This window comes from Mytilus edulis, chromosome 1, assembly GCF_963676685.1.
Source record: "Mytilus edulis chromosome 1, xbMytEdul2.2, whole genome shotgun sequence".
Classification (NCBI taxonomy): domain Eukaryota; kingdom Metazoa; phylum Mollusca; class Bivalvia; order Mytilida; family Mytilidae; genus Mytilus; species Mytilus edulis.
The window spans coordinates 60,437,332-60,458,206 of NC_092344.1; the positions used below are offsets into that span (position 1 = coordinate 60,437,332).

At 32.8% G+C, this 20,875-nt stretch overlaps 2 protein-coding genes across 3 annotated transcripts; both read right to left on the minus strand.

Annotated features, from left to right (window-relative positions):
- Nucleotides 1-2,276: 2,276 nt before the first annotated feature.
- On the minus strand, nucleotides 2,277-6,786 carry LOC139485964 (E3 ubiquitin/ISG15 ligase TRIM25-like). Its single transcript, XM_071270645.1, has 2 exons — nucleotides 6,624-6,786; nucleotides 2,277-4,855 (listed from the first exon to the last, which is right to left on the minus strand). The coding sequence occupies exon 2, from the start codon at nucleotides 4,844-4,846 to the stop codon at nucleotides 3,086-3,088; it is 1,761 nt and encodes a 586-aa protein (XP_071126746.1). The 5' UTR covers nucleotides 4,847-4,855; nucleotides 6,624-6,786; the 3' UTR covers nucleotides 2,277-3,085.
- Nucleotides 6,787-11,383: 4,597 nt separating this feature from the next.
- On the minus strand, nucleotides 11,384-19,134 carry LOC139485971 (uncharacterized). 2 transcript variants are annotated; one of them, XM_071270657.1, is made up of 4 exons: nucleotides 18,395-19,134; nucleotides 16,866-16,959; nucleotides 15,695-15,869; nucleotides 11,384-13,080 (listed from the first exon to the last, which is right to left on the minus strand). In XM_071270657.1, exons 1-4 carry the CDS (start codon nucleotides 18,567-18,569, stop codon nucleotides 12,850-12,852), a joined length of 675 nt encoding a protein of 224 aa, XP_071126758.1. In that variant the 5' UTR covers nucleotides 18,570-19,134; the 3' UTR covers nucleotides 11,384-12,849. The 2 variants fall into 2 exon arrangements, with proteins under 2 accessions (XP_071126758.1, XP_071126764.1); XM_071270663.1 differs by having other exon boundaries at nucleotides 15,731-15,869; nucleotides 18,395-18,682.
- Between the last annotated feature and the right edge of the window lie 1,741 nt (nucleotides 19,135-20,875).

Sequence of the window (20,875 nt, forward strand, 5' to 3'; positions counted from 1 at the left end):
ATAACATATGTATTGTTGGTAACACATTGGCAGATCGGGGGGGTGTCCGGAACCCCCTTTTTTGTGGCGATCAATGCATTTGAATGGGGACATATAGTTTGAACCCCCCTTTGTCCTGGGTTGGGACCCCCCCCCCCTTTTTGAAATGGCTGGATCCGCCCCTGTAACATCATGGGTTGGTGCTTCCTTGGAATATTTATTTATCCCTCCAGGTCCAAATGAATTTCTAAATAAACCAGACCCCTACATAATATAGCATGAGTTAGTGTTTTACTTTTGTCCAGATCAGACAACAATATGGTCACACAAAAGTAGAACATGGCTGCAAACAGAAAATAGAATTACACAGAACACTACCAGAACATGTTTTCCATTCGTTTGATGTGTTTTATCATTTGATTTTGCCATTTGATTAGGGACTTTCCGTTTTGAAATTTCCTCGGAGTTCAGTATATTTGTGATTTTACTTTTCACTAGACAAAGGGAATTAAACTAGCAGACACCTTTTGATGATGCACGTTTTCAGTTACCAATTATGCCACCAGTGCAAATCTTAGTTTCCTTTGGGGCTATGCAGAGATATCTACGAGGGAGCCAAATACTTGTTGAAACCTTATATTTCAGAAATCCCCAAATATTAGTGCTGGTGTATATTTATTGTTATTTCAATCTCGACCACTTAATTAAAAGAAACCGATGAAACAAGATAATTAGTTTCGTGCACTTTGAATCAGTTAACACTAGAAAGCTTGGTTGTTAGTTGGAATAAGAAATTCATTTTGAGAGCAACTGAATCAGAAGACAAACAAAAAAACCTCAGTCTCCTTTCATTATATATCCTTGCTGCTGTGCAGGTATAAGTCTAATATTTGCTGCTGGTTCTAAAATACTACTACTTGGCGACCATTTTATTGTGGTGATGTAAATTTTTCTCGCTGTTATACACTTGTCATGTGAATATGAAACTATTTCTTGTTCTTTCTTATTTCCTTTAAATACATTTCAAATCCATTTTTTTTTTCAAATCGAACTCATCCCAACGCACATTTTATACTGTTATAATATTCAATATTGCTCATATTTTATTTTACATTTTTGTGTCAATAAACTCATCATAGATACCCAGGACTAAATTTTGTATATACGCCAGACGCGCGTTTTGTCTACAAAAGACTCACCAGTGACGCTCGAATCCAAAAAAGTTAAAAAGGTCAAATAAAGTACGAAGTTGAAGAGCATTGAGGACAAAAATTCGACTAAAAGTTTTGCCAAATCCAGCTAAGGTAATCTTTGCCGGAGGTAGAAAAGCCTTAGTATTTCAAAAATTCTAAATTTTGTGAACAGTTAATTAATAAATATCAAGTGTATTTTACTGAAAACTCATATTCTCGCATAGTTATTGTATTATGATGTTTCTGTATCTTGCCTAACTAGGGCCCATGATTGGTTAGTAAAACTGTATTCTGTCTATATGTTAACATCTTCGCTAGCCAAGGGTTACAATCCATTCGACTGCAGATAAATAATTATATGGAAAACATACGAGAATGTAGAAATATTATTTTTAAAGCTTTTGTCAACACACGCTCTTAGACTAACAAAAATTCTCAAAACTTACTATTATGACAAAACTCATGCCAAGAAATTGCCTCCGTTGAAATTCTGCAAACACCCCATAGAGCAAATTACATGGATGATTAATTTTGACCATTTGGTATATGGCCGTGTTCTAAGCGACACGTACATGAAGGTCATACATTAATTTCTTGAATGAAATCAAATCTTTAGCTACTAATGACTGCCGTAGGGGGTCGACCGGAATTTTTAGCGAGGATTTCTTGGCATGTATTTGATAAAAACTTTTGACAAACTAGATTGGAAACTATCAGTCACTTTCAGAGGTCTCAATATCAATTACTACACAGTGGCGGATCCAGAGGGGGGGGGGGGGTTCCGGGGGTTGGAACACCCCCTTTTTTGGACGATCAATGCATTTGAATGGGGACATATAGTTGGAACCCCCCCTTTATCATGGGTTGGGACCCCCCCTTTTTTTTTAAATGGCTGGATCCGCACCTGCTACAACAAAGTATAGTCGGGTATTTCCAATAATAAATAAGATACTCTGCAAAATCAATCTAATTAAAAACCGATCATCTCTCATCGCTCCTGTTTCTGATATGTCGCGTGGGAGCGACATATCAGAAACAGGAGCGATGAGAGATCGGTTTTTAATTAGATTGTGCAAAATTAAAGAAGAATGAATCAAATCAAAATCACAAACAGGTCCATATTTATTATATAACATTGGACATAATATATACATCTGTGTTTATGACTCCACCGATTGGTTAAAAGCATGGACTTCCGCCCAACGTGTGGAGGTTCACATTATATTTAAACGTAAAACAAAAAAATGTGCAAAGAGAATTATATTTGTAAGAACTGCTTATTAGTTCTGATGAGAAACGCCATTCGGCCGACCAATATGGTTGCTATTAACTAGAATCCTATTTAACACGCGAATCTGAGGATGAAATAATTTTAAAAAAAAATAACAGTGTACACCAAATGAAACTGGAATGTTTCTTCAAATGTACTTCATTAGTGTTCATGTTGTAATTTTACATGTACTTTGGTTCTTCGTCAAATTATCATCATAAGTAGTCCAAACGAGAAGAATTTTTCTACAGTTTATTAAAAAGTGTGTGGTGTCATTGCGGCATATACTATGCATGGGTATATCAATCATCCATTAGACCCCAGTAAACCTCGTGTTCAATTTAGATTGCTTCTTAATTCATTTTTTTCAATTCACTTTCAAAAAGTATTTTACTTTTGGCGGGATTTTTTTTAATTATGTAATTACAAAATATATAAACTATTAAAATGTTTTCCTATACAAAATTTACTTAGAGATGAATTAAAATAGAACACAATGATTTAAAGAAAACTGTGTTGTTAGAAATAAATAAACGCCACCGATCGTTTTGAATATATACATGTACTAAAGTTGGTTTCGGCAGCTTTTAGGCTTACCAAACGTCCACAAGATAGTTATTTCAAAATAAGTATGTAAAATTCTTTAAGAACTGTAAACGTTTGAAAATTTTGGCTTTGTGATCACGTCGTATAAAGCTACAACTCCCTTGAAACTGGCAGACACTACAAGCAATCGACTTGATCTTTGGTCAAAATAGATCCCAGCAGGTCCATCCACGCCATCAAGTTTGCTCAAAAGAGATTTACTTTGTTGTCCATCTGAAGATGTTACCAAGATATTTTGCGAGAGATTTCCGACCACGAACACGTATCCCTCTCGATTGTAGGCAAGGGCACACGGATATTTGAGAGACGGGTCGCGAAATTTCCATATCTCGTTTCCTTCGAGATCGCAGCAGTATACTGTGTTGTTAATCTCGTCTGAATAATACACGCAGTCGTTGTTGGCATTGACGCAGTAGACTGTATTAACTTTGGCTGGAACTGTTTGCAGAATTCTTCCACTCAGGTTCATTACCTGAATTTTATGGCCATTGCAGCCTACGAACAATTTTTCGTCGTTGTAGAAAATAGCCCAGCACTGGTCCGTCATCTTGATGTTTTGGTATATAGGGTAGCCATTACTGACAACATCAAATATCTGTACAATGTTGTCCTCTGGGAAGCTGACTGCAATTCGGTCTCCATCTAGACGGGTTATATCATATGGTTTTCCGGTCACTCCAATATCCCTGTTGTGTGTTCCATCAATATTAAACATTATAAGCTTCTTATTATCACTCCAGTCGGCGAACAGAAGTTTTTCATCTGCTAATATTACACAGCCTCTAAGATCAATCGGTATTCTTGACTTCCGTTTACAAGTCTTGATCTTCTTTATCACTTTAAGCATGACTCTGTTTGGATCTGTTGTTTCAATTACCCGTGATGCAATGCTCTTAGTAGAGTTCCTATTCTCCGCCCTGGTTACGGATTCTGGGACTGCAGTAGGTGGAGGTTTTTCTTGGGTATCAATACTTCCAAAACTTTTAATATCGTTAGTCAGAGATATAATTCTTGTATTTAAATGCAGGTACAGTTGTAAGTTTTCGCCTTCATTTTCCTTAAGAGTTGCTTCAATTACTCGTTTCTCTTTCGAAAACATCTTCTCCAATTTATTGGATGCAAGGAAAGTTTGGACACCAGAACCAATTTTCTTTATACATCCAGAAATTGTCTGAATATCAACTAGTTGCTGCTTCTTGGTGTCAATATCAAATAAAAATTGCGCGATATCTAAACTGTGCTTCTGTTCACCTACAATCAATTCGTCTAAAATGTCTTTTTCAAGCTTGTCCAGATGCTCATTAAGCGCTTTTCTGACATTTTTAATTTCCGACTGTAAAACATCTTTCTGTTCATTGAGAAGTTTGATATTGTCAGTACGATGACATTTGATTTTTTCTATTCTTTCTAAGACACTGATAAGATCGTCTTCCAATTTTGTAGAAGCAATCGATGCTCTCGGACTTTGAGATTCGTCATCAACTGGTTTTACATCACATTGGCGATGAGTGTCGGTGACGCAATTAACACAACACAAAGTCGAATGTGATTGGCAGAAAAAATCAAACTTCTTCTTGTGATCATAACACTCGGTTGTTAAGTCATTTAGAAACGGTCTTAGGAGAGGATAAATATCCTCGTTAAATGTAGTGTGGTCTTTTGACAACTTTGATGATTGATGGAGTTCCGCGCATTCTTTACATAATCCCTCCATGCAAACGGAACACCAAACCATTGCTTGTCGATGAGCCTTCCTTGTCTCGCATGGTCCGCAAAACAAGAATGGTGTACTAGCCATCTTCAAAAACTGGAAATGTAAGAAAAAGTTGTTATTTATTATTACATTAAATCATTTACAAACAATCTAGCATTAATATAGAAAAGAAGATGTGGTATGATTGCCAATGAGACAAATGTCCACAAGAGACCAAAATGACACAGACATTAACAACTATAGGTTCAGAATGTATCCCACGTTATAACAGTAAATCGGAAAATTCTTGCAACTGCTGCCGAGTTCTAAAATGAATAAATGTGTACATATCTTTTTTTAGCTTATAGTTCAAAGTTCAAAGATGTATTATACTCCATAGAAAAATAAAGACCTTTTAAAGATAATATATTGTTTAAAGCGTAAGGGGACGATCATTTGATTTTTTGGGGTGGATAAGGGCGGGAGGAAGTTTTGAAAATGAATGACATGAATGATAAGAGCTGAAAATAGATTACAAAATTTTTGTTTTACGTCCTAAAAAAATCAGAGTACGATTTATTTTCTATGAATGACTGTGTTTATAGAGGAAGTTAACATTTTGCAGTTTTTTATAAAAATAAATTATGACGTCGATGTCGCTCTTCAATCGTTTTCCTTAGACTTACTTTGAGATAATTACCAGGAAGGATGTGACAAATCAAAACTCAAATTGTATCTCAAAAACGTTTCTTTTTAATGCCTTTCCAAATAAAAATTTTGTTTGTTGATAAACTCCATTTTGTAACATTTGCAAAATTATTCCAAAAATATCTGAAGAACATGACCGTTATGTGAAAAGCCAAACATTATAAATAAAACTGAAGTGCTGAGAAACCAAACAGGACAAAAAGTATAGCCAAAGACCACATACCATTTTGGTTTGACCGTAATTTGGAACAACATTCGAAAATCTTTAAAGAATATTTATAAATAAATTAAAAAAAATACACAAAAAAAAAAAATCACACAAAACAACTCATCATCTTATGTTAATGAAACAAAAACAGGGGAAATCGGCCATTCCCATTATTTTAAATTGAACATTTTTAAAAGTATTTTAAACTACATTTCTCATATAATTTAAAATATAATTAATGATATAAGACCATGCATATAATGGTCTTCCATTGTGAACGAATGAAATAGATGTAATACACAATTTATTAGTGTTTCTCAAAATACAAATTAACTTTGTGAGTTTCATACAAAAAAATGTTGTTATATATATTATCAATCATTCAAAATTTCAATGGTACAAAGTCTAGATTCCTTTTTAAAACGGTCAATAGAAGTACAAGGAACTATTGATTTTTGTAAAATTTGTTGAATTTATATATAAAAGTTTGTTTTTTGTTTGTTACAAGTGTATTTTATGTATCATGCTTTCCGACAATAAGGCCTCTGGCCTTTGTTAGTCTTGTATTATTTTTAATTTTAGTTTCTTGTGTACAATTCGGAGTTTAGTATGGCGTTCATTATCACTGAACTAGTATATATATTTGTTTTAATAGGGGCCAGCTGAGGGACGCCTCCGGGTGCGGGAGTTTCTTGCGAGTTTCTTGCTGCATTGAAGACCTGTTGGTGACTTTTTGCTGTTGTCTGTTCTATGGTCGGGTTGTTGTCTCTTTGACACATTCCCCATTTCCATTTTATTTTCGACAATAAAGTTTTTTTCATTATCAATTTTTAACCAGTCATGGTAGACATTGATTGAAAGTTGAACCATTTATAGACATTTTTTTTTCATTAGTTCCCTTTCACAACTGACTTTCAATTTTGAAATTATCAATAAATTTTATAATATATAGCAAATTATTCCTACCTTATATCTTAGTCGTTTGTTACAGCCTCTCTTTGATTGCAACTTTTTTGTTAGTAATAAGGAAATAATGAATTTAAATACAATTAATTAATTTGCGTGGTATATTAAAGCAAAAACAATCGCCGGATTTAAGTACTTCATTCTAACGGATTTTGTACTTTCTAAAATTTCATAACGGCCTTTTTTATTTTTACGTTTCATAAAATAAGTTCCGAGTATTGTCTAAATCGTGGAATTTTTTCAGTTTTACGTTGTGAATCTTCCGCTTGATAAGTCTTTTTGGTGAGAAAAATAAAATTCATCGGGGTTTCCAAGAAATATCAACTTTCAACATATTATTTTATTTATTTATTATATATTTTTTCATATCATGAGAGCGTTTTACTATATGGCATACACCCACGCCAAAAATCTATCATGAAAAAAAAATTGCAAAGACTTTCGTTTTAAAACATTCAAGAAACCCACGATTATGATCTAAGATAAAATTCAATAGAAAGACAAGAAAACGACATAAAAGTTCTAAACCTACACTTCTTATGCAAGTGGGCGTGTAATATATGTCGGACAAAAAGTTTGGTGAAATGGTATAATAATATATGGTTGATAGATTTGTGTTTGCTTAACGTACATGCGCAGTGACAAAATAGAACATGCATATTCCTAATAAATAGAATATAAATCTGGAACTCTGTGAACCATGAAGTGTGACATATGCTGTATGTCATATTTAGCGTTTTGATATATTTATGTTTATATAGTAAATTTATGTACACTCATAATTATCGACATGAAACTGGTCAACAATAACTGTTTAACCATAAAAAAAAGAGGTCACAGCAACCTTTTGACCTATATCATATATTGTATATGTGATGAAGATACTCTTTGAATTCTGAAAGTTAAAACTCACCGACAACATGACCAGTGTCTATCGACCAATGTATATTGTGGCCGGGAGCCGGTTCAACGATTTAAAGAAAGAGGCGAAGATTTACAGGAAAGAACAGAAAAGGACCGAATTGTAACAAAAATAACAGAACTTGAAAGAACCGAAAAGAAGTCGAAAAGAGCATACATGTTTTTTTTAATTTCATATGGTATACACACGAAATGTTGATATTGTTAACAATACATGCATATCGTTATAAATGAACGCATAACTCTAACTTAGATTGTACATTGTATAAGGATGTGTGGACACAAACTGACCAGGATAGTATGACTTGGAATCATCTGCCCTCCCCGCCCGCAACTGGCGGATCCAGAAATTTTTTAACGAGAGGTTGTCCACTGACTACATGTCTAAGAGGGGCTTCAGTGATTCCCTAGAAAAGCAACCAGACCCCCCCCCCCCCCCCCCCCAAAAAAAAAATCTGCCTTATAGTATCGATATACAATAAGCATTTTAACAAAATCATGTTGTTGTTTTTTTAAATAAAACTATATCTATTATATAAAGTCTTTGAATTAGAAAAAAATATGAAGCAATAGGCAACCTGGGACCAAGAGATATTATTCATGTAAGTCCCAGATGCGACAATTTGTCCTTAAATGGATAGATAAATTAATAAACTGTAAAGAAAATTTATCGGAAATATATCAGCTATATATATTCAACAAATAAGTTAAAGATAACTTAAATGGGAATCAATTTTCCTTTAGTAATATTTCTTCCTTTTATGCGTGATTGGTTTAATTTTAAGAACTATGTAAGTGTGGACACATATAAGTGTGGATAGTATATTTGGATGTTTGGCAGTGTTTTCTGACAAAAAATGTTGTCTGTTTTCCCCATGGGTTAACGGTGTAGCACATGGACCACTGACCAGTATCAAACACTAAAAACAAGTTGCTTTCGTTAAAAAGGAAAAGCAATACGTGAACCTTAGACCGCTGACTGCCGGGTCACCAAACGATTGTTACTGAATTTGTGTGCTTTTTATTGATATTGATAAGTAGAGCTCTCTCTCTGAATGATAAGTGACATCTTCATTAAGCGAGTTTTATAGTGGGTTTCCCTTTGTGTGTGTGTTTAGGAGTAGTTCTTATTTTCAACAGTGCAAGAAAGGTCTATAGAAAAAATTTCCTGAATTAAATCATGCCACACAATGATCCTTGAACTGGTATGATCATGGTGTCCTTTTGACATTTTTAATATAAAAAATAAGATGTGATATGATTGCCAATAGGACAACTCTTCATAAGATACCAAATGGCACAGAAATTAACAACTATAGGTCACCGCAAGGCCTCGTCATCAATGAGGAAAGCCCATATCGCATTGTTACCATCTTTCTGTGCCCGAATATTAGTTTCATCATGCAGTGATGGATCCAAGGGTAAAGTTTAACACCACAATTTTTGTTTAACAACTAATGCTTTTGTATGGAGACCAATGTTTGGAACCGACTTTTAAAAATGTCTGCACAGATCCGTGCCTGTCATGTATCCCAAACATATAGAATTGAACATCAATATACTTACTTATACTATAAAGATGAAGACAAATGTATCAGACTAACACAACGCAAAAAAATGACGCTATATACTTTGGACTGATCAGGATTCGAATCAAATGTAGGCACAATGCTTATATGATGCTGTATTTGTTCATCATGCGGGAACAAAGAACTTAATTTGAATACAATTTTTTGGTATTAGACAATAATTCAATAGGCCAAGCACCCAAGCGCCACAACAAAAAAAAAAACAAACAAACAACACCGGGACATTTCTAGTCATAATTATTAGAACAATAACCAGATGCTCCGCAGGGCGTAGCTTTATACGACCGCAGAGGTTGAACCCTGAACGGTTGGGGCAAGTATGGACACAACATTCAAGCTGGATTCAGCTCTAAATTTGGATTGTGATTAAATAGTTGACACAGCATAGGTTTCTGACACAGAATGAATGTGTTCTAATGAACTTAAAATTTTTGTTTTCTCTTAGAGCAATTCACTATGCTGTTGAATATTAATCCTCTCAAACAAATGTTTGAAGAAATTTTCTTTTTTTATGAAATTTCAAATGAGAAAAATTGAACCCAATTTTTTTAATCACATCCCCCTTTCCCTTATTCCAAAACTAATCTCAATTAAAATTTCTAATGGAGTTTGCAACAATAACTACTCATTTAAATACATCATAAAATATTAAGATGTAAAAAAACTGCTTGTTATCACTGAATGGTAAAGATTATTTTAATTTATCAGTTGGTAGTAAAAAGTGAATATACATTGTATATTGTATATAACAAAGATTTAAGTTGATTCTGGACAAAGAAAGATAACTCCAATTAAAAAAAAATTTGCTATTGCACAATATTTTGCAATTAGATATTTCTTGCTTACTATTCTGGACAAAGAAAGATAACTCTAATTAAATAAAAAATTTGCTATTTCACAATATTGTGCAATTAGATATTTCTTGCCATTGCGCAATACTGTGCAATTGAAAAGACTTGCTATTGCACAATACTTAATATAATAATTTTAGATCCTGATTTGGACCAACTTGAAAACTGGGCCCATAATAAAAAATCTAAGTACATTTTTGGATTCAGCATATCAAAGAACCCCAAGATTTCAATTTTTGTTAAAATCAGACTAAGTTTAATTTTGGACCCTTTGGACTTTAGTGTAGACCAAATTGAAAACAGGACCAAAAATGAAGAATCTACATACACAGTTAGATTTGGTATATCAAAGAACCCCATTTATTCAATTTTTGATGAAATCAAACAAAGTTTAATTTTGGACCCCGATTTGGACCAACTTGAAAACTGGGCCAATAATCAAGAATCTAAGTACATTTTTAGATTCAGCATATCAAAGAACCTAACTGATTCATTTTTTGTCAAAATCAAACTAAGTTTAATTTTGGACCCTTTGGACCTTAATGTAGACCAATTTGAAAACGGGACCAAAAGTAAAGAATCTACATACACAGTCATGACAGTTAGATTCGGCATTTCAAAGAACCCCAATTATTCAATTTTGATGAAATCAAACAAAATTTAATTTTGGACCCTTTGGGCCCCTTATTCTGTTGGGACCAAACTCCCAAAATCAATACCAACCTTCCTTTTATGGTCATAAACCTTGTGTTTAAATTTCATAGATTTCTATTTACTTATACTAACGTTATGGTGCGAAAACCAAGAAAAATGCTTATTTGGGTCCCTTTTTGGCCCCTAATTCCTAAACTGTTGGGACCTAAACTCCCAAAATCAATACCAACCTTCCTTTTGTAGTCATTAACATTGTGTTTAAATTTCATTGATTTCTATTTACTTAAAGTAAAGTTATTGTGCGAAAACCAAGAATAATGCTTATTTGGGCCCTTTTTTGGCCCCTAATTCCTAAACTGTTGAAACCAAAACTCCCAAAATCAATCCCAACCGTTCTTTTGTGGTCATAAACCTTGTGTCAAAATTTCATAGATTTCTATTAACTTAAACTAAAGTTATAGTGCGAAAACCAAGAAAATGCTTATTTGGGCCCTTTTTGGCCCCTAATTCCTAAAATGTTGAGACCAAAACTCCCAAAATCAATACCAACCTTCCTTTTGTGGTCATAAACCTTGTGTTAAAATTTCATAGATTTCCATTCACTTTTACTAAAGTTAGAGTGCGAAAACTAAAAGTATTCGGACGACGACGATGACGTCGCAGACGACGACGCCAACGTGATAGCAATATACGACGAAAATTTTTTCAAATTTTGCGGTCGTATAAAAATGTAAATACCCAAAAATTCATGAAACTCAGTGAATCTTTATTTGTGAACATGAATTGTGCATTAAATGCTTAAAATTTCACAGACACCCATTCTTAGCAGATACATCTATGTAAATGCAAAATATAATGATGTCTGATTGTCCAAAATAATTGTTTAACACAATAAATGATTCAGATCTGGTTTAAAACCAAAAAGTGTGTATGTTTACTATTACTATCAAGTACCATTTCTCAACTTCCTAAAATGAAAATTTTCAAATACAAGATATTAAATAAAAATCCTATGGGACTTACTGAAACAGAAGAACTTTACAACTTCAAAATATCTTGAATTTGCTGTTTTCTAATTTATAAAGGGAAGCATAACATAAGTTTTTACAGAGTGTTACTGATGTTGGCAGTGACAGGAGTCACAACACTAGGAATACTATGTACAATAAAATCATTTAATCACAAAGTGGCGTAAAATGGAAAAATACTGTTAAAGAACAAATTAATGTGTCGCCAATGGAACTTGTTTCATAAAAAATACCGAGACAAAACAAGAAATATTTGTAAATACAATATAAATAATTGTATGTTATTCCATTGTTTTCATACAATTTAGTTCTACGACCTTGATATCAAGTCATAACCTTTATCAGAAAAGATAGGCTCATTTTTTCATGAACTTTTCACTTATGTTGCTGCCAATTTTTTAATATGATACTACCAACAGTTTTAAAAGGTAATTCAAAATTGCAATTTATTTATTTGGAAATTTGGCAGTAGTGAACAAAAAAATATAACAATCTGAAAGTCAATTTTGTTATGAAATGTTAGTAATTTCATAACTAAATGTGCTACAAAATTTAATTGATGCATGAAAATATATTTCATATTAAACCAGTTTCAATGTCAATTAGAAGTTAATGCAATGGAATGAATACTAAGGATAGTTGATTTACAATACAACATTGAAATAATCAGAAGCTAATAGACAGATTTATAACAAAACTTAACATTTAAAAATCAGATGTAACAAGATTTTTGATTGGATAACTCAGAACATATTCAAAACATACCATACAGTTATGAAGTACTCTCAGCAATTGCAGTTCCATATCGAAAAGTTTAAAAATAAGTTTTTTTATTTTAATTTTTTGTCCTTCAACTTTAAAATATTGTATAAAATATCCAATTTAGATCAAATTTTTTTTTTCATTGTGCTAAATTTGATTTTCCTTTTAAGTATTCTGAATTGTTTAAGGAAATTTTTTCTATACATTTTGATTTGACATAATCAAAATAATATTACTTTTAAAAAATGTGTTAAAAACTTACATTGAAAGACCAAACTATGATGTTTTTGCTATGCAAAACAATACAATATGTTATGAACTATATGCAGTTCATATTATCCAATCAAAAAAGTCATTACATCTGATCTTATGCAATTTGAATATAACACAAACAATTTGATAGGATAATCTTCAGCAATCATCAATTTTCATCATGTTTTCTTTGTCCCTCCACAGTCTTTTTCACTTCCCTGAGAGCTGTAGTCTTTACAAAGTCTATCTCTCTGTATTCAGTGGGTGTATTATTCCCCGTCTCTGCATGTGTAAGATGTATCGGTTGACTTGTAGGTTGGTCCACCAGGTCCAGTTCTAAATATTTCAGTTCATCTTTATCACTTTTCATAGGAGGGGGCACTTTATTCCAATTTTGACTCTAAAATGTGAAAATGAAACATTCTTTTAGCCTTTCTCAAACATCAATAAAATGAATTTTATGTAAGTGTGTCAAAGTGTTTAGTTCATATGGTGAAACTTGTGTAAATCACACATAATGTATTCTTTTCTGTAACACACACACTTATTAAATTTTGTTGAGGAATTCAAGTATAGATTCATTTCAGATGAAGATTATTCCAGGATCTTGTAATATTCTAAATTTTAATCCCTATTATAAGCTAGTATTATATTTGTCAGATTAAGTTAAGGATTTCTATTTCTGCTTTGTTTTTATATATTTTTTTCCACATTTAATAAGAAAAATACTGAATCAAATTGTTTTTACTTTATATGTTCACAAATTTATGTTACATAAAGGCCATCATAATATTGTAAGATCATAAATACACTGAAATTTATGATGGCATTGTCTTTGTTTATACATGTAGTAAAATGTAAATACATCTTCACATAGTAAAGTGCACCATTTCTCCTAAAAAAAATAAAGATAGTCAAATAAAATGCATAAAATAACTATAAATATAAACTAAAATAAAATGACTATATAGCAAAGAAAAAAGGTATAAAGCATCATTCTGAACAGGTTATTGGAGATAGGGTGTGAACATCATTCTGACATGCAAGAATTTTATATCTACAACCAGGAATTACATATAATACAAATTAAAGTTGTTTATGTTTTTTGCCTCCTAGTTTTTGGTTACTGTTAAATCTCCTTAAACAAATAGAGATAAATCAAAATTACACAGTAAAAGCATAAAAATATAGTATATAAGCCAATACACGTAAATAACAGTGCCTTGTGATGTTTCATAGCCTGATGGGTCAGGCGCTGTTAATTATCTGTATTGGCATACAGTCAGGCTATGAAACATCACCAGTCGCTGTTAATTATGTGTATTGGCATACAGTCAGGCTATGAAACATCACAGGCGCTGTTAATTATGTGTATTGGCTTATATACTATATTTTCATGCTTTTACATTTTTCTCGCTGATACACATAGTAAATATGGCTTCTACTAAGGAAAGCTCCATTTGGAGTTAACATGTTTAGAGACCACTTATGTCAGTACACCTTTCCTATATGGCTTAAAAATTACAAAGTAAATCTAACGCCTTAAAGCATGAATTTTAAGTCACAGCAGCCTATTTTTTATCAGATGTTTATTTCCTCTCACAATGCATCAGTATATGAGTTTTGATGATCCAATCATTGGAAAGTACAAAGATAATACAAGGAATCAATGCAGATTTATCTCATAACTTATAGTGAACTAGATATCAACTTAATGCAAAACTTAATTATAAATTGTAGATCAAAGTGACCTAATTGTGCAAAGATTCGGTCTGAAAGGACAGGATGCACTACAGGCTGTTTAAACTAGTTTTATGTGTACCTGCATATGTAGAGCACATGCAAATATCAACTTAATAATTTACTACCATTTTGTCTAAATAATCATCTCCCTACATGTTTTTAATACTTTTGTTTGATTATGGATATGCATTCTTTTTCCAACTCACAGCTTCATATATGTCAAAATATTGTCATTTGGTCCCTTGTGAAGAGTTGTCTCATTGGCAATCATACCACATCTTATTTCTTTTTTTATATAAAAGGAAAAATCAAATTTCTGCTTTTAACTTTCGCAAAATCTCTGTGAATTTTCATTTATTTATTTAAAGTTCATCACAAGTTGAAATTTGCACAACAATCAATTATCTTTAGACAAAGGCCATCTCAATTTGTTTAGTTTCAATTTTTCAGCCAAATGGGCCCATTACAACACTTCCTTCTTGAATAATTACTAAATAAGCCTTTGCAAATAAACTGGCATAAGAGTTGGATTATCATGTATATTTTCACTGTGCAAGCTAGCTCCAGGAAACAGTCATGCTGACTATGCTGTATGGGCTTTGATCATTGTTGAAGGCCGTACGGCGACATATAGTTGTTAATTTCTGTGTCATTTTGGTCTCTTGTGGACAGTGGTCTCATTGGCAATCATACCACATCTTTTATTTATATACAGTGGCTGGAGAATCACAATCTTTCATTGACAGAGTTCAAATTATTTGTAGATCAATTCCCTAGAGATACATCTATATATCTATGCTAGAACTGTACTATGTTTAAAGATTTCTAATTGTATATGTAATTATTCTGGTTGTAAATAATATAATCATGCAGAAAGATAATGAAGGAAACTATTTTAGAAAGGTAAATGTGAGGAAAGAATTACAACATCAATATATTGAAGAAAAAGGGGAGGATAACTCATAAAGGGAATTAACTCTGCTGTAAGTTAGTGATCTCCTTTTTGACAACAATACAAAACTTTATTCCATGTTCAAATTTTACTATAAGCTAAATATTGAACAAAAATATATGCATTAGTTGAATCTTAGCACATTTTTATATATTTGACTGAATTTTAAAGAATTGACACATCTAAAAAGAATGATTTTCAACTGATATTTTTTACCATTTAGTCTTGAAAAAGGAATCAAAAAGGAATAAACTGTAGAGATTTGGATCTATATCAGAGTTAAGTCCCTTGGATAAAAAATGATCAGAATGATGCGTACCTTTTGATGTTCTTCATATGGATATGGCACCATTACCTGGTCAATGTCAGCTATGCGATCATCCTCCTCATCTTCTGAACTTGTAGTTAAATCTGGATGTGGATTATTATTTTTTGGTAAAGGTATGCTATGTTGGAGCGATCGAGATATTTTACCAGCATACGGATCTCGGCCACTGTGAATATAAAAAATTTGCCAAATTCAGGATTAATGAATACATGTTTCTCTAATTCTCATGCTTTTTTCATATTTCTAGATTGTTGTAAGAAAAATATATCTCATCTCTAAGTAAAAACTTTGTTCTTGGCAAATGATTAGTACAATTTTAATTATGACTTCAATTTTCTGGATTTCTTTTGAATTTCCTATTGTGAAGTCGTGAAAAATAGCAACGAAATGCCTAATGAAGTGACATATGAAAACTACAATTTTTAAAAGAAATGATAAATTGGGTTTTGATATTGTCTTAAAATCATTAGAGAGAAACGATATTACATGTACACTGCTATATCAAAGTATCCTTAATAAATATTTCCTTTTAACCCCCTAATGCTCTCTCCACTATGGTGGGGTCTCTAAAAATCTCAAAAGTAGCGATGATGTCTAGAAATGTAGACCTCATATGGGTTTTACTTGCATTAATTCAAACTTTTCCTTCATAGCAAAGATGAAGTGTTAATGTTATATGGCAATTTTCTTTGGAAACTTGTTCAGTAGTTTGGAGTAAAAGTGCAAGTTTTAGTAAAATACGAGCGCACTCACTGAAATCTGAAGGTGCCTGCCATCTTCCTTAGCCAAAAAGGCTATGTGTTGAAGACCATACCTTGACCAACAATGATTGACTTTTATAAACTGTGACTTGGATGAAGAGTTGTCTCATTGGCACTCATACCACATCTTATATCTATATATTGTTTGGTGTTTTGCAAATGGTCTCATTAGAAATATATATATGACTGTAAGACATGTAAGAAGGTGTAATAGAATCATATTTTATGGTAAATCTGAAATTTCAGGGTAATCCTGAACTGTAAATAAATGGTTTACAATTAATAAATAAGTTGAAAACTCTGGCGAGCTCATATACATGTAAACATAATAAATACAATTTTGTCAATACAAAATTTTACTTTTAAATAAAGAGCACACAAACCGTGAGTGAAATACAAACCTTGGAAAGTCAAATGGTGGATTATTAATGGTGTTATTTTTTTTAAAGCTTCGTGTTCGCTCATTTTTGTAGATGTTTGTGTAGGCATCACCATCTGAAAAGTAAAATAAATAGAGTTGTCAATTCATAATAAGGAAATCTAAAGCATTGTGGAAAATATTTTCAAAAGAGAACATGACGTATTAAAATTAGATAACAGTATGACAATGTCATAAACATACATTCAAGCAAAGATGGTCTACAAACAATGAAATTATAGTCTTTTCTATTCCTCAAGGTAAACTGTCACTCCTCAATCTCATTCATGTCAGGTGCAAAATAGTTATATGGTGAAGATTCTGAAAAAGTTTCATATAATTCTCAATCCTGTCATTAGGGGTTCAAAATCATTTTGGAGAAGAAGTAAATACAAAATAAGTTGCATTGACACCTTAAAAATATCCCATACACCAAATTTAGAAAGGCCATTTCTTCATTGTCTTTTTAGTATCTCAGAGACTTTTTAAAGAATAATAAACACATATATATATATCTTACTTTTGCTGGTAAGTGTGAATAAATACACTCATACAAATAAATTACAAGCTTAAAATTCACCTATGGAGCTATCTAAATCACTCTTAAGTCATGTAAGTATCTGTAGAAAATGCAGCAATAAAAATGATTTTTTTTTCTGGTATTACATTATGAACATGGGACTGATCATGTACATTATTCTCGTACCACTTCATAAGTTCATGTCAAGTTTAAGTCAGATTGACCCAAAGAACTGTTTAACAACCAAACATGCCAAATATGAAACTATAAAAAATATTTCACATGTTAATTGTAATAACAAGATAATTATATACCAAATTACAGTGAAACCTGTTTAAATCAACCTCTTCCGGATTTTGATTTTGTTTGGTTTTGGCCGGTTAAGTTTTATCAAATCCACAATGCACATAATTTAATATGACGGTGCTTACGAATATGTTTGGTTTATACAGATTTTCAGTTTATGCAAGATTTGGTTTCACTGTATTAAGTGTCAATCATCATTTTAGCTCTTAATTCCTTCCTTATGTGTCATTCTCTTTTTAATATTACATTTATCATGTGTATATGAAGTATTAAATATTCTGTAGTCCCTATTTTATCATTACATCAATCAAAATGATGATGTAACAGCTTAAGGTATATATTTGAGTGTAAAAAGTGCAGATAAGTTTAGTTTGCCTGTTTTTTTAATGACCTAGAAATCAATACAACCCATATAAAGCGATTTGAGACAACTATCCTCCAATGTAGAAATGATGTGAATTTAAGCAATAATAGTTCAGTGTCTGCATGACTTTCAACAATTTATTTTTTCAATTTTCGTGTCTTCTAGACATATTCTTATAAGGAAAGATAACAGTTTAACATTTGCCACTATTTATAATTGAGTTATATTCTATATAAGATGTGCAAATAATCGTTTGAGCAAAACAAATATTGTCTACGCCATGTCACCTTTTTTTAAATGTAATAGAATAAATTTGACTTACTGCAAGGTTTAGGGATAACTTTACTAATCCTAGGTGGCCTTTGAGGAGGAGGATGATCGTATACATTCACCTCAGACATTAGAGTGTAACTGTCATGTGACTTCCCACTATCTGATATAGAAGATGTCCTATCTGCTACAGCAGGCGGCACAAGACCGTCCATTGCTAAATACATATCCTCATGTGCATGTGACACAGGTCGTGTTGCAGCGTTTATGTAACTATGGGAATCAATACCACATCCAGGTGGAGGAATCACTATAAACTAGAACCACTCTGTCCTGACGTCGGAAAATCATATGCACTTTGTGTAGAAGCATTGTTTGACGGAAAATCGTAAGATAACGGAACATTTGCACTAAGGTTTGTTGACATAGGAACAACTTTATTTATGTCTAAACTATCAATTCCTTCATTCAACATTTTACTATTTGGAGGAATATTTTGGTATGGTTCTTGTTGTTGCAGATACGACTTTGGCGGGGGTGGTCTTACCGGAGGTACATCGTCCATTTTTGGCAAGTTATGAGGATTTGTTGGAGGATAGTCATAAGTTTCATCACTCACAACATTCTTTTCTGAACTTGGAGGATAATCATATGTAAGGACTGACTGTGAAGAATAAGCTGAGTCTGACTTCCACTACTTGATGAACGAGGGGTACTTGGACTGTGACGAGGGGGGTGACCTGGGGATGGGACATCATACACATCTAATGTAGAATCATCTTTGGATGATGACTCTGAAGATGTACATAGATTCACTTGTTGTCGAGTATCGAGTTGCGAGTTAAGAAAATCGAGTTGCAAGTTAAGAAAGTCGAGTTGCGAGTTACGAAAGTCGAGTTGCGAGTTACAAAAGTCGAGTTGCGAGTTACAAAAGTCGAGTTGCGAGTTACAAAAGTCGAGTTGCGAGTTACAAAAGTCGAGTTGCGAGTTACGAAAGTCGAGTTTCGAGTTACAAAAGTCGAGTCGCGAGTTACGAAAGTCGAGTTGCGAGTTACGGAAGTCGAGTTGCGAGTTACGAAAGTCGAGTTGCGAGTTACAAAAGTCGAGTTTCGAGTTACGAAAGTCGAGTTGCAAGTTACAAAAGTCGAGTTGCGAGTAAAGAAAGTCGAGTTGCGAGTTACGAAAGTCGAGTTGCGAGTTACAAAATTCGAGTTGCGAGTTACAAAAGTCGAGTTGCGAGTTACAAAAGTCGAGTTGCGAGTTACGAAAGTCGAGTTGCGAGTTACAATAGTTGAGTTGCGAGTTAAGAAAATCGAGTTGCGAGTTAAGAAAGTCGAGTTGCGAGTTACAAAAGTCGAATTGCGTAAAAATGTGGAAACTAAAATATTTCAATTTTTTGGTGTAACTGATAACATTTCGGAATGATGATTTCTTATAGAATTGTATATAGTGTTGTTGATTATTTTTGTGGTTTGGACTCTATCTGAGTCTCTTGTAAAAATAAAATGGACTAGATAATCAGTACGTTTAGTATTTTCTGAAGAAGCAGATAGCCTTTTGAAATACAGCAGATGGCTTGCATTTTAATTATTTTTAAATTTCATACATAGCACCGTCGTATTAAACGTAAAGAGACATAGCAACTAAACTATATTTCATATATGTAAAACACCCCTTCTGCAGATTTCGTTTAAAGTGGGCTTTTTGGGGCAGCTGCGGAGCCGGGCAATATTCGTTAGGGACCGCAAAATTTATTGTTTGTCAGTGACACTCAAAATTGAGGATGTTAAAATTATATATGTCTTATGCATTGGCTAGAAATGAAGGGGATATGATGGGCGTGAATAAAACCAGTTTAAACACGCCGCTTTTTTGTGTCTGACCAATTTCAGGACCCTTAGCCTTTGTTGCTCTTGTATACATTTTAATTTTGGTTCATCTTTATATTTAGCAGCATAGAATGGCGTCTACATTCTTTATCTATCTATATTGTGTTTCGGGCCTGCTCAGGGCTCCCTCTAGGTGTGTGATTTTTCGCTGTGTTAATTTGTAGACCTAATGACCTTTGGTTGAATTGTATATTTTGATTTGGTTGCTGTCTTTTTTACTCATTCACCATTTTTATTCTTTATTTTATAAATGTAGCTGTCAAAGATACTATTGTAAAAACTATATTTGCGCCATTTACAGGTAAGATTTAATTGGAAAGTATAAAATGATTATTGCTACATCGTGATTTCATACGTATTTTTTAAAGTCAGTGGCAGATCCAGAAATTTTCATAAGTGGGGGCCCACTGACTGACCTAAGAGGGGGCCCGCTCCAGTCACGCTTCAGTGATTCCCTATATAAACAAACACTTTTTTTCCCTCCTAAATCCGCCTCTGAAAGTATTGGGTAACTTATTAAACTGAGTCACTTAGGTTTAAACTTGAGTTATATAGACGTGTTCACATGTTTGATATTGTCAATTATAAGTTATTTTAAACTTAATTAAATTAAACATCAACCCAACAATGTTAGATCTGTAAAT